The sequence below is a fragment of the Phascolarctos cinereus genome, unplaced genomic scaffold (genome assembly GCF_003287225.1).
Source record: "Phascolarctos cinereus isolate Bilbo 61053 unplaced genomic scaffold, phaCin_HiC Scaffold_4;HRSCAF=312, whole genome shotgun sequence".
NCBI lineage: Eukaryota > Metazoa > Chordata > Mammalia > Diprotodontia > Phascolarctidae > Phascolarctos > Phascolarctos cinereus.
This window is the reverse complement of record NW_027555847.1, coordinates 135,487,747-135,500,785: the sequence shown is the minus strand read 5'-3', so window position 1 is coordinate 135,500,785 and position 13,039 is coordinate 135,487,747. Positions and strand designations below refer to the sequence as shown.

Below are 13,039 nucleotides of genomic sequence, written 5' to 3'. Positions count from 1 at the left end.
AGAGGTAGCTACTCTCATTCTCTTCTAATTTTTTTATGTCCTGACCTTTCGTATTCAGAATGCATCACCAATTTGAGGTTATTATGATGATATATGTTAGACTAAATGTAGTTTCTGTCAAACTTTCCAGAAATTATTGTCAAAGAGGGAGTTCTTCCCAAACAATTTATATTCTCAGTTTATCTAACACTGGGATGACTTAAATTCTTTCTTATTTTTCTTGATCTAATCTGTTTCACTGACCTACTTTTTTTTTTTAACTAGGCAAGGGGGTTAAGTGACTTGCCCAAGGGTCAAATAGATAGTAAGTGTCAAGTGTCTAACACTGGACTTGAACTCAGGTCCTCCGGACTCCAGGGCCAGTGCTCTATCCACTTCGCCACCTAGCTTCCCCCACCACTGATCTACTTTTTATCGAGTTTTGATGATTACTGCTTTATAGTCTAACTCGAGATCTGGAAGTTTTATTTCTCCCTTGTTCTTTTTTTCATAGTTTCCTTGAAATTCTACACATTTTATTCTTCCAAATAAATTTTGTTATTATTTTGTCTAGTATCTCCTTGGCAATTTGACTGATATAGCACTAAATCTGAAAATTAATTTTGGTATTCTAATTTTTAGTATACTGGTTCAGTCCAACCATGATCATACAGATATAGCTATACATGGCTATTTTTTTGTGCAATTGTTTCAGTCATATTTGACTCTTCATGACTGCATTTGAGGTTTTCTTGGTAAAGACACTGGAGTGGTTTATCATTTCCTTCTCCAGCTCACTTTACAGATAAGGAACTGAGGCAAACAGGGTTAAGTGACTTGCCTAAGGTCTCACAACTATAGTATTTGAACCTGAATTTGAACTCATGAAGAAGTCTTCCTGATTCCTTTATCCACTGTACCACCTAGCTGCTCATACATAGCTATAGCTATATATACATATGCATATACACACTGTATATGTGTGTGTGGGGGGGTATGTGTATATATATACATACACATACATATAACACAGTGTGTATATGTATATAAATATGTTAAATAAGCATTAGATCTAATGGGGTCAAATTCCATAACAAGACTTACTAGCCATGAATATGGGCGGATCAGTTAATCTCTCTGAACCTCATGTTTCTTATTTGTAATATAGTATATAATACTTGTACTATCTAGCTTATTGTGAGCTATTACTTGACGTGGTATATCATTCCAATACTCAGATCAAAAGGGTTAGGGAATATGGCACAATACCAGGAAAATGTAGTAAGAGGGTAAGTGGTCATGAGAGGTATTTTAAGGAGCCTAGAGAAGTGGGGAAATCCCAAATTCCAAAATTCTCAGGGTTTTGCAGAACATTCCCAGCAGGCTTAGAACCGCTGACATACTACAACTCCCAGCATGCTACCGGGGAAGCCACATATTTAACCCCTTCCTTCATCAATATTCAGTCAATAAATATTTATTGTGCATCTGCTCTGTGAAAGAGACTATGTTTAAGTACAGGTAAAAGCCTCTATTAGGAGATTTCCTCCACAAGAATGCATCCCTGGTTTTATAGCTACTATAAAATATGGGAAAAACAGGTGTCACTTTAGAGATATTTGTTTTATAGTTAACATTTTTACAATTTATCTCTTCAGCAAAAGATATACTTGAAACTTTATCACAGGTCACAATAATCATAGAATGTGAGAGGGTTAAAAAAAAAAAAGACCTTGGGAATCACTTAGTCCAGAGCCCTCAATTCACAGAGGAAAAACACGAAGACCTAGGATATTAAGTGATTTGCTCAAGGTCACATAATGAGTGACAGCTTAAATATTCAATATACAGTTCTCTTGTAATGTGTATACTGACACGAAGGTGTGTTGGACTTTTGGGGCAATTAATTCAAATTGATTCAATTCAACAAACCTGCATCAATCACTTGCTATGTATACATCAGGTACACACAGTCCTAGGCCCTGGGAGGGGGGAAAAGTAAAAAATAAATCAGTCCCTGCCCTCAAGGAGCTTACATTTATTCTGTTCCACCAGGAAGATAGAAAAGCAAAGAGAGGTGTGTGTTTGTGTGTGTAGACAGACATATATATATGTATATATATGTATATGTCTTTATTCGTCATCATTATCATTTTCCTCAAAAAGGGCTTACTGTTTTGAAAACACCTAGATTTTAAGGGTAGTGAGTCTGCCCTCCAGAAGCTTATCATCTAGCAGGGGTGGGGAACCTGTGGCCTTCTAGGTCTTCAAGTGTGGCCCTTTGACTGAATCCAAACTTCACAGAACAAATCCCTTGATTGGGGGTTTGTTCTGTGAAGTTTGGATTCAGTCAAAGGGCCGCACCCAAGGACCTAGAAGGCCACACATGGCCTCGAGGCCGCAAGTTCCCCAGCACTGAAAGCAAAGTGGATTCTAAGTCCAGGCTTAGTCACTCACAAGCCCTGTGACCTTGGGCACTTTACTTTCCTCCATTCATGAACCCGGAGTGATCATCCCTCCACTGCCTTACCTCAGGGGGTTAAGGGAGAGCATGCAAATGACCCTTCCGGTATCCTCCCCCAGCTGGAAGTGAGCTTTTTTTCCCCCCCTCCCCCGCCTCAAGTCCTCCAGGGGGCAGGGCTTAGGAGACGTGACTCCGCCCCTGAGGACGCTCGAATCCGACGCCACACAGCGATTGGTGGGACGAGAGCCGAGGGGGCGGGGCTGCGTATCTCGGGCTCGGGTCCTGGTCCAGATCCGGCTCTGGCTCCTTCTCTGGCTCCGGCTCCGGGTTCCCTCGAGGGGTCACCTCCTCCCACTCCTCCTCCTCCTCCTCCTTCCGGGGTAAGAGGCCTAACGCCTAGAGACCAGATGCCGGCCTCTAAGGTTCTCCCTCCCCTTCCCAGGACGCCCCCCGCCTGTGTAGGACCGGCCCCTTCATTCCTCTGCCCCTTCTTCCGCCACCCCCTCCCCGTTCTTTCTTCTCCCTGTCTCGGCCTCCTCCCCACCCCCAGTTTCGCCTCTCCCCTCCCCACCTCCCGCCGTGCTTCCTCCCTCCCCTTCTCTTTCGTGCCTCCAGGGCCTCCTCCCCTTCCAGAAGTCCAAGGCCTCTATCCCCGCGTTCCCGCTGTTCCCCCTACCTTCCCTCCTCGAATGGCTGCCCCTTCCCACCCCAGCAGCTCCTTCCCTGGATACTCCCCAACCCTGGCCAAGACTCCCGGCAAGGTTTCATTTCTTCTTACCCGGCCAGCTACCTTCAGTGGCCTGTTCTCTTAAACCTTCCATATCCCTCTTCTCACTGACCTCTTCCCCACCCAAAGTTTCTCCCCAGGAATCAGACCCCCTCCCTCAACATTTTTTCTTCCTCTCCCACACCTACGTTTCTACTGAGAAATTTCCCCCACTCTTCCCCTCCTCCCCCGGGCTTTCTCTGCCCAATCTAACTCATCCCTTCAGTGGCTTCCTCTTCAAAGATATTCTCTTACTTATTCAGACAGTATTTTACAGTTTACAAAGGGACTTGGAGTCAAAAAGCCCAGGATTTCTAAGCCTGGCTCTTTTAGCTCTGTAACAGTGGGCAAGTCACTTCACTTTGAGACTCTATTTCTGCCTCTAGGTCAAGTGATCTTCACTTTTTGTGTGTCTTGGACTCCTTTGGCAGTGTGGTGAAGTCTGTAGAGCCCTTTTCAGAACATTGTTTTTAAATGCATAAAATAAAGTGCCAAGATTACAAAGAAACTAGTTATGTTGACAGTTATCATATATGTTAAAAAAAAAACCAACAGCAAACAAACTTGTGGATTCCATATGAAGAACCACTGCTCTAGAAAAGGAAGGGAATAATTCTTGAATCCATTCCGTGTGTGTGATAATGAAATGTTTTGTCACCTTTCGGGTGGTATAGAAAGATGAATTATTGTTACTGTTTTTTCACAGATCAGGACAGAGGCTACCGGACAACTCCTTCTGTGACTCCACAGTCAGCCTATTCCCTCTATCCTAAGTTCTCCAGTGTCCGTTTTTTCCTACAGGTGCTGGCCAGCAGTTGGATGCCTGCACTGTCTTCTCCAGCATTACCATGTGCCCTTGACTTGCCTAGACCTGGGTGCTCTTCTGCCGTCTTCCCACCCCTGCATGTTAAGGAAGGGAATGCCAGCTTTCAGGATGGCTCAGGTGAGTGGGGTTAGGAAAAGCCTTGGCCTAAACTCCTGAAACACGCACAAGAGCTTGTTAGAGTTCATAAATTGAGACCTGGATTCTAGACTTGGCCTTAACCTTGTATGTCTTTGGACAGAGATCATATATTTGGACCTTGAAAAGATCTTAGGGATCATTTAGTCCAACACATATCCTACAAATGAAGAAAAACAGGCCAAGATGGATTTTGACTTGGTCAGGTTTAAACAGTTATTAAGTAAGAGAGTTTAGATTAGAACCCAGTTCTCCTGACTGTGTTTTTTTTAACTTTGGTATTGGGTTCATTGGTGCTATTTGTTTTCTCTTCTTGCTCCTATTTTTCCTATGTAGATGATAAAGCTGTTTTGTATCAACTTTAGAATCACAAAAGTTCAGAGCGTGAAAGAACTTTGGAGTATAGTCACAGGATTTTACATCATACAACACATATTTATAAAGAAAGAAACATGCCCAGAGAAGTGACTTGCTAGTCAGTAGGAGAGTGTTCTGACTTTCAGCCTCACAGCTACAGGTAACACAGAATATTTGCAGAATGTGCCTGGCAAACAACTAACCAGGTAAAGGTTTGTATAATCGATGCAACAAAGTACAGATTTAGGATGACCAGAAGTTATCTTTAATCTTTTTTTTTTTTTTAAGTTCCCTCTCCTGCGCACAAGAAGGCCCAAGAATTGGGCCTTTGCCCTTCGTTAAGTGAGACATGGCATGATCCCAGAACTGGAGCTGGGCAAATGGGCACTGCTCAAGGCATTTCCCCTCTCTGTACCTCAGTTTTCTCCTCTGTAAAATGAGGGGATTAGACCAGCTGATCTCAGATGATCTTCCATCTATAGGATATTACCATTGTCTGACCCTAGGCCAGTAGAGATTCATTCATGAATTTATTGGTTGAACATAAAAATGTTTACAACAGACATGCATTAAGTACCTACCATACAAGAGGAAAGTCTAGTATGGGGATATAAGATGTTCACAGAGATAAATATTCTATAGATTTAAATAACATAACATATAAGTGCAGTTGAGGGAGAGATTATACCCTATTGGACTGAATAATAAACTATTATTGTAGTTTACACATATATAGCATTTTATAATTTACCAAATACTTTCTTCACAACAGCCCTGTAAGGTAGGTAGTATACATATTACCATAATGGCTAGATAATGATAAGACTCCCCTTAATAAGTCTATATCCCTAAAATGAGATTTTTTTTAAAAAAGATATCTTTGAAAGGAAAAATTCACGTAGATATACACTTAAAAATAATGCCATTTATAGGCTTCACTTGTGTTTTATACAAGCCAGATATTGGGGAAAAGAGCTTCCTGTATTTGAACTGGGATGGGTATTTGAGAGGTGGAAAAAAGGACCAAAGAGGGAATGTAACTTGTGTATTGTGACCTAGGGAACTGATTAGATCCAGAACCCAGGTCTCTGCACAGCCTCTGGCTTAATAAACTTGACTATAGGTGGATTTGATTACAGTTCGGCTCCTGACAGTGCCAGAAATGTTTCAAAGCCTGTTTTGGGGGTAAAGGCCTACTTGTCTTGGTGTTTGAGGCCACAGCATGTCCTATTTGTGGAAACAAAATTGTGGTTTCCGGTGTCACTGGCCTTAACTTCTGTCTTCCTAGAGGAATCTGGGGAAGGGTGAGAAGCCTAGAGATCTAGTTTCACTAGAAGAAAAGTAATTATAGCAAACCTTTCCTTAGTGCCCTATGTTTACAAAATATTTTGCATGCATTATTTACTTTTATTTGAACAAATATGTAAGGTAGGCATTTCAATTGTTTTTATCCCCATTTTACATATTGGGAAACTGAGAACTACTATAGGAAAGTGACTAGGCCAGGGTGATACTAATAAGTCATGGAACCAGGATATGAACCAAAAAGTCTGGTGCTTTTTACACTACTGTAGTATTTCCTGCTTACATTTGAGGTTGCAGATAAGCTAGATGGTATATAATCTCTGTAAGGTATTTTATCCTGCTTCCTTTCGATTATGGGTTAAGAGCAGCCACCTTCTGTCCTTTTGTTAGTCTATGATTTGAGCAACTCCGTTAGTGAAATTTGCATATGCATAGCTGTTGGCCTGGCCTATATTTAAAAGACTGTCCCTGGAGATTATTTGGTCTGGTTATCCACTCAGCACACTTACCTCTAGCTTGCACAGTTTCCTGTGGGAGCGAACTAAACTTCACTGGTGCCACTGGGACACATGAAGTCTAGTCTGTCCAAAGGTTATTAATACTGAGTTGGATTTGGCATCTTTTTGTAACTTTCTATTTTCTGAACATGACTATAGTGGGAAAGGTGAAAGAGGATGATATCGAGGGTATGGGAGAGACTTTGAGCAGTCAGTTTGTTGTATTGGAAAGCAGGTTGGCTTGCTGGGTTCTGGTCCTGGTTTTTCCTCTTGTTAGATGTGTGACCTCAGGCAAATGATTTAATTTCTCTGGTTCTAGGTTTGTAAAAATGAAAGGGTTGACCTCAATAATCTCTAAGAGACTAGCTTTGATATTTGATTTTGTGTTTTAACATCTTTTTCTTCTAAGGCTTTTTACAGCTTTCATATTTTATGAATGTAAGCTCTGTGACAGTAGAGATGATTTTATTTCTGTCTTTGTGTCTCTAGTACCTAGCACAGTGCCTTGTTTGTTATTGGAACTTTATGCTTGAATTAAATTCTGTGTTGTAACAAACTGTGTTCTAGGATCCCTTCCTGCTTTTAAGTTCAGATGAAAACTCTGACACTCTGAAATGAGCATTCAGTTCACCTCTCTGAACCTCAGTTTTCTTTTTTGTAAAGAGGAAATAATAATGCCTGCACTCTCGTCGTGGTTGTGAGATAAGTGCTTTGCCAACGTGAAGTAAATTGAGTTATTGTTGTTATGATCTGTATTATAAGATCCTTTCAGTGTTGGCATTTTAGGGTTTTATGACTGTTTACCTCTTTGGGGATTCTTGGAGACTTGGAGATTCTTGGAGATTGAGTCTTAATGCATCTGATATAAGACCTAGCTTAGTGCTCTGAAGCTTTGCTTCTGTAGATCGTGAATAAATACTTTTGGATGGGATAAATGGACTTACTTTCCATTTTCTTGTCATTCTAGGCAAGTGACTTGGAATGTTTGTGTCATTAGTGGGCAACCTGTTAGTCTGTTTACCAGAGCATCATCAGTGGCATAAGAGCTACTGCTTAGCTCTCAGGGATATGTTGAGAAACCTTATTCCTGGGGGAACCCTTGTGGTCAAAGAGCCCAAAGCTACATCCTTTTAATTCGTGCTCATTTCCTTATATTAAATGGTTAGAATTGCAACTCACTATATAGTACCACATGGATATAAAAAACCTTACAAGTTATTTTATTTGATCTTTCCAATAATCCATGTGATTGGCAATGCAGGTATTTTTTTATTTTTCCAGTAAGGAAACTGGGGCTCAGGAAATGACTTATATTAGCTAACATTTACATCACATTTTCAATTTGCAAAGTACTTTACATATGTTAACTCATTTGGTACTTCTCCGAGGATCTAGTACCTGGCATTGCTGAGCCTGGAACTCATACTGGGAGTCAGAAAGATCTGGATTCAAATTCTGCCTCAGGTGTTTAGCTTATTAGCTGCATGACCCTTAAGTAATTCACAGAAACTCAGTTTCCTCATTTGTAAAATGGGAGGAATAACAGCATCTACCTCACAGGGTTGTGAGACTCAAGTGAGATAATGTATGGCTAAAAAAAAATCTACAAAAGACTGTATAACTCTAAATGCAGTGCTCTTTTAGAGTGCTGGACTTGGAGTCATGAAGACTTGGAATCAAATTCTGTCTCAGGTGTTTACTAACTGTATGACTCTTAAGTTACTCAACTTCTTTTGACCTCAGTTTCCTAATTTGTAAAATGGAGATAGTAAGAGTGCCTACCTCACTGGGTTGTGAGGATCAAGTGAGATAATTTATGTAAAAAACACTGTAAATCTTTAAGTGCTCTATGTGTCAGCTGTTACTGTTATAGAATGTGAAAGCTTAAAGAAGAGTCATGTTAGAGCCAGAAGGCTCAGATCATGGAGACTACTCTACCCCCTAACCCTCAGGAATTTTTTCCCTTGATAATTCTCTTTAATGTGAAAATGCCTAGGTACTGTCCTTATGGCTCTCCATCTTAAATTGTGTCAGGTTGGGATAATGTAGCCTGAAAAATCTATTGCTTAAATTGTGAATCTCGGTAACTGTATCTGGCTTTAATTGTAGGACTTCTACTCCTCATTTTATTTTTTTTTATTATTTTTTAAAAAATTTTATTAATTTTTTGATTTATCAACAATCACTTCCATATTTTTGAGTTAAAAATTTTTCTCCCCCTTCCTCCCCCCCACCCTCCCCAAGACGGTGCACAATCTGATATAGGCTTTACATTTACATACCCATTAAACATATTTTCACATTAGTGAAGTTGTAAGTAAAAATTAAAACCAATAGGAGGAACCATCAGAAAGATGAAACAAAACTCAACAGAAGGTAAAAATAAGTGATAGCGATTTGACTTCCATAGTTCTTTTTTTTGGATGTGGACAGCATTTTCCATCCCAAGGCCTCTGGAGATGTCTTAGATCCTCGTAATGCTGAGAAGGGTTCAGTTTAACAATCTTAGTCATCACATAACGTGGCTGTTATTATGTACAAAGTCCTCTTGGTTCTGCTCACTTCACTCAGCATCAGACCATATAAGTCTTTCCAGATTTTTCTGAAGTCAGCCTGTTCATCATTTCTTATAGCACAATAGTATTCCATTACATTCATATACCACAACTTGCTCAGCCATTCCCCAATTGATGAGTATCCTCTCAATTTCCAGTTCTTTGCCACCACAAAAAGAGCTGCTATGAATATTTTTGTACATGTGGGTCCTTTTCCCATGTTTTTGATCTCTTTGGGATATAGCCCTAGAAGTGCTATTGCTGGATCAAAGGGTATGCACATTTTTGTAGCCCTTTGGGCATAGTTCCAAATTGTTCTCCAAAATGGTTGGATCATTTCACAACTCCACCAACAATGTATTAGTGTTCCAATTTTCCCACATCTTCTTCAACATTTATCATTTTCCTGTTTTGTCACATTGGCCAATCTGATAGGTGTGATGTGGTACCTCAGAGTTGTTTTGATTTGCATTTCTCTAATCAATAACGATTTAGAGCATTTTTTCATATGACTATAGATGGCTTTAATTTCTTCATCTGAGAACTGTCTGTTCATATCCTTTGTCATTTATCAATTGGGGGAATGGTCTACTCCTCATTTTAAATGCAACTTAGGCATTTGGTAGGTTTGCAAAGGAGTGGGAAGAAGGGACAGAAATGAATGTATTTTTTTTTTAATGTTGCAGATGGGGATTTCCATCTTTTCCATCTCCCTGCTTCCCCTTGTCTACCTAAATTTAAAGTAGTGTAATAGAAGTTAGGCCTCTTTGAAACTCCTGTACTTTTTGAACCAGCTGATTGCTCCTGTGCCTGGAGGTAGGTTGTTCTGGACCTCACTGGAAACTCTTCACTGGGAAGCGGAAATGGCAGTGGCATCATCTGTGGATTTTAAGACTTATGTGGACCAGGCTTGTAGAGCTGCTGAAGAATTTGTCAATATTTACTATGACACCATTGATAAAAGGAGAAGGGTGCTGACTAGATTGTACCTGAACAGCGCCACTTTGATTTGGAATGGAAATGCTGTTTCTGGCCAAGATGCCCTGAATGAGTTTTTTGAGATGTTGCCTTCCAGTGAGTTCCATATCAGTGTATTAGATTGCCAACCTGTTCATGAGCAAGCTACTCAGAACCAAACCGCTATCCTGGTGGTGACCTGTGGGACTGTGAAGTTTGATGGAAATAAACAGCGCTATTTCAGCCAGAACTTCCTGTTGACAGCACAAGCCACACCCAACAACACAGTATGGAAGATTGCAAGCGATTGCTTCCGCTTCCAGGATTGATCTACTTAGTCTTAGCAAAAAATAAGCTCTAAGATATTTGAAATGTCTTTGTTTTTCTCTTGTTGTTGCATTCATTGTAGAAGTGTAAAAAGTGTGCCAAAGTTGATGTGTCTTTAAAAATATAGATCCCTAGCAGCAACTTTTGCAGTTGCCATTAAGAGCTGTGGGATTTTATTTGTATGTAACATGCCTTTTAAATATTCTTGATGCTAAAGTTCTGAGTTTGGTACTTTGTCTACGTAAAGAGAACTGCTGTGAACCTGATTGATTAAAAACTAAAATTCTTTGTCCTCGTAGAAAGCCACGGGCACTCTCATTAGCTCCTGTGTAATGCCCTGGGAGATTGTTCTCTGTAGTATATATGCTTAGTAGAAAAATGCTTGCAGCCTTTCAGTGAATACTGAGAGTAGTCTCAACTTAGGGCCTACTTAAATCAGAACAATAAAGACACTGTTTGTTTTTACTTGTTAGGTTTTCATCCCTACTCTGACATTCTGGAAATGTCTGTGTGAAGAAATGTTCACCTTGTTGTTGTTTTGTTAGAGAAGGCCACCGTTTGACACAGATACATGTGTGTGTGTGTAAAACCATACTGTGAATATTTCTGTGTATCAATTCTTACTCTGGAGGTGGATAGCATCTTCTTTTGTTGTTGATTTGCATATTTGTAATACTCAGAATAACCTAATCATTCACAGTTATTCTTTGAACAATATTGCTGTTATTGTGTACAACAGAGGGAACAACATTAACTTTCACCTATATGTGAGTTTAAGGTTTAAAAGTGTTATCAATTATCTCATTATCAATTATCAGTTATCTCATTTAATCTACTCAACTCTTTAAGTAAATAGTATTAAGTATTATTCCCATTTTTCAGAGGAGAAATTTGACTAAGATCACACAGTTGTCAAGAGTCAGAGTTCTTTGTATTATTACATCATGATTCCTCAGATGGTGCAGTGGATAGAGTGCTGGGCCTAAGGTCAAATCTTACCTCAGACACATGCTAGCTGTGTGACTCTGAGCAAGTCACTTAACCTCTGCCTCAGTTTCTTCAACTGTAAAGTGTGGATCATAATAGTACCTACCTCACCATAGTTGTTGGTTCATATTTGTAAATGAGTTATTAAAAAATTAAATTATTTCATGACTATGTAATTTAAATAAATGAATTCAAATAGTTTAATAGAGCACTGTATTTGGAGCCACAAAATCTGAGTATGTGACCTAGCATGCTGTTTATTAGTGTGAATAAGTGACCAGGGGCAAATGGGGTCTCTTCTTTGAGCCTTAGTTTTACCACCTGTAAAATAAGTATAATAATACTTCCTGCCTCATAGGGATATTGCAAAGAAAGTAGCAAAATGCCATAGAAATAGGAGGTTTTATGGTGATAGTCAGATGTATAGAATTTTCCAATATAGTCTTGATGACAAGAAAAGATAATGTACTTTTTCATTAAGTTTTTATTGCTATCTTTTGTGTTTTTATAAGACCTTCATTTCTCAAACTCTCCTTTTTCCTTCTCCAGCTAGAGAGCCATTCCCTATAATAAAGAATAAAAAAGAGGGGGGAGAAATCATTTCAGCAAAACTAGCATATCAGCTGAGTCTGATAGTACATGCAACATCCCACTCCCATAGTTCGCTACATCTGCAAAGAAGGGAGGGAAGTTACATTTTCATATACCTTCTTGGCTGTTATAATTACATAGTGTCAGTTTGGGTTTTTTTTTAATTCTGTTTACATTGTTGTCATTGTGTTCCTTAAAAAGTCTACATTAAGATTTTGATTGTATCTTCTGTCTTTACATCCCCTTCATTTCCAGCTATATCTCCCCTTTCCTATCCAGCAAGCCATCCCTTGTAACAAAGGGAAAGGAAAAGAAAGAAGAAAATGCAGTTTAGCAGAACCAGCCAGTAGATCAGCCAAGTCTAACAGTATGTTCAGTATCCACACCCAATCTAAGAACTAAGTTCCTAAGTCCCCAGTCTAAGAATATATATATTTTTAGCAAGGCTTAGCAAAAGGGAATCTTCCTTGTCAGAACTTGTGTTCCAATTTATATTAATTATTATTCTTATCCACCTATCTTTCCAAGGCTGCCTTGTCCATGAAGCCATCCCCATTAGGTCTCACATTTATGTGGCGTTTTCAGGTTTGTCAAGCTCTTTTGCTTATATCAATCAGTCCTGTGAGGTAGGTAGCGCAAGCATTCCTGTCCCCATTTTACAAATGAGGAAACTGATACTTAGAGGAAGAGAGTGTTATGTTTTTTGTCTGTTTGTTTTTTAATTAAATTAATTTGTTTTGAGAATGTCCCTTTTAGTCCTGCATGCATTGGTTAGCACAAAGTTAAACTTTATCACAGTCGTCTTTGTAAAAGTTAAAGTGTACTCTGATCACTTTACACTTTACTTCAGCTTTACAGAGTGGCAGAGCTGGCGTTCAAACTCAGCTTTCGATTCCAAGTCTAGCACACTCTCTGCTGTACCATACTATTGCTATTGATTAAAGTAGAAAATGTTACTCTTCTTGACTCTTTTGTGCCTTTGGCCTGTGTATTTTAGCTACTTGGTTAGAACTCAAGTATCTGTGATACTATCAATATGGGTATTTCCTCTGCTCACATGGAATGTAAACCCTCTATATGTGGAGTTGTCTTCATGTGCTGAAGCGGTATAAATAAAAATCATCACCTGGTAACCAACCTTCTTAGCTCAGCAAACATTTATTAGATACCTACTATGTGCAGATAACTTTGCTGGTGATACAAAGACACAATACTGTCCTTGCCCTTAAGGAGCTTTACTTTCTACTGGGGGGAGGGAACAATCATTTATTAAATGCCTGCTGTGTGCCAGGT

General features: G+C 39.5%; 1 protein-coding gene and 1 pseudogene across 2 annotated transcripts in view; both read left to right on the top strand.

Moving 5' to 3' along the window:
• The first annotated feature begins 4,062 nt into the window (after window positions 1–4,062).
• Window positions 4,063–12,883, top strand: LOC110221897 (NTF2-related export protein 2-like; annotated as a pseudogene). The gene is made up of 2 exons (XR_013485930.1): window positions 4,063–4,152; window positions 9,571–12,883. The product of XR_013485930.1 is annotated as an NTF2-related export protein 2-like (transcript).
• The window catches only part of MPG (N-methylpurine DNA glycosylase), a 71,664-nt gene continuing 62,692 nt past the window's right edge, over window positions 4,068–13,039 (top strand). The window contains exon 1 of the mRNA XM_021006592.2: window positions 4,068–4,152. Within this exon, the coding sequence (XP_020862251.1) occupies window positions 4,114–4,152 (39 nt within the window). The 5' untranslated portion in view covers window positions 4,068–4,113. The remainder of the gene's footprint in view (window positions 4,153–13,039) is intronic.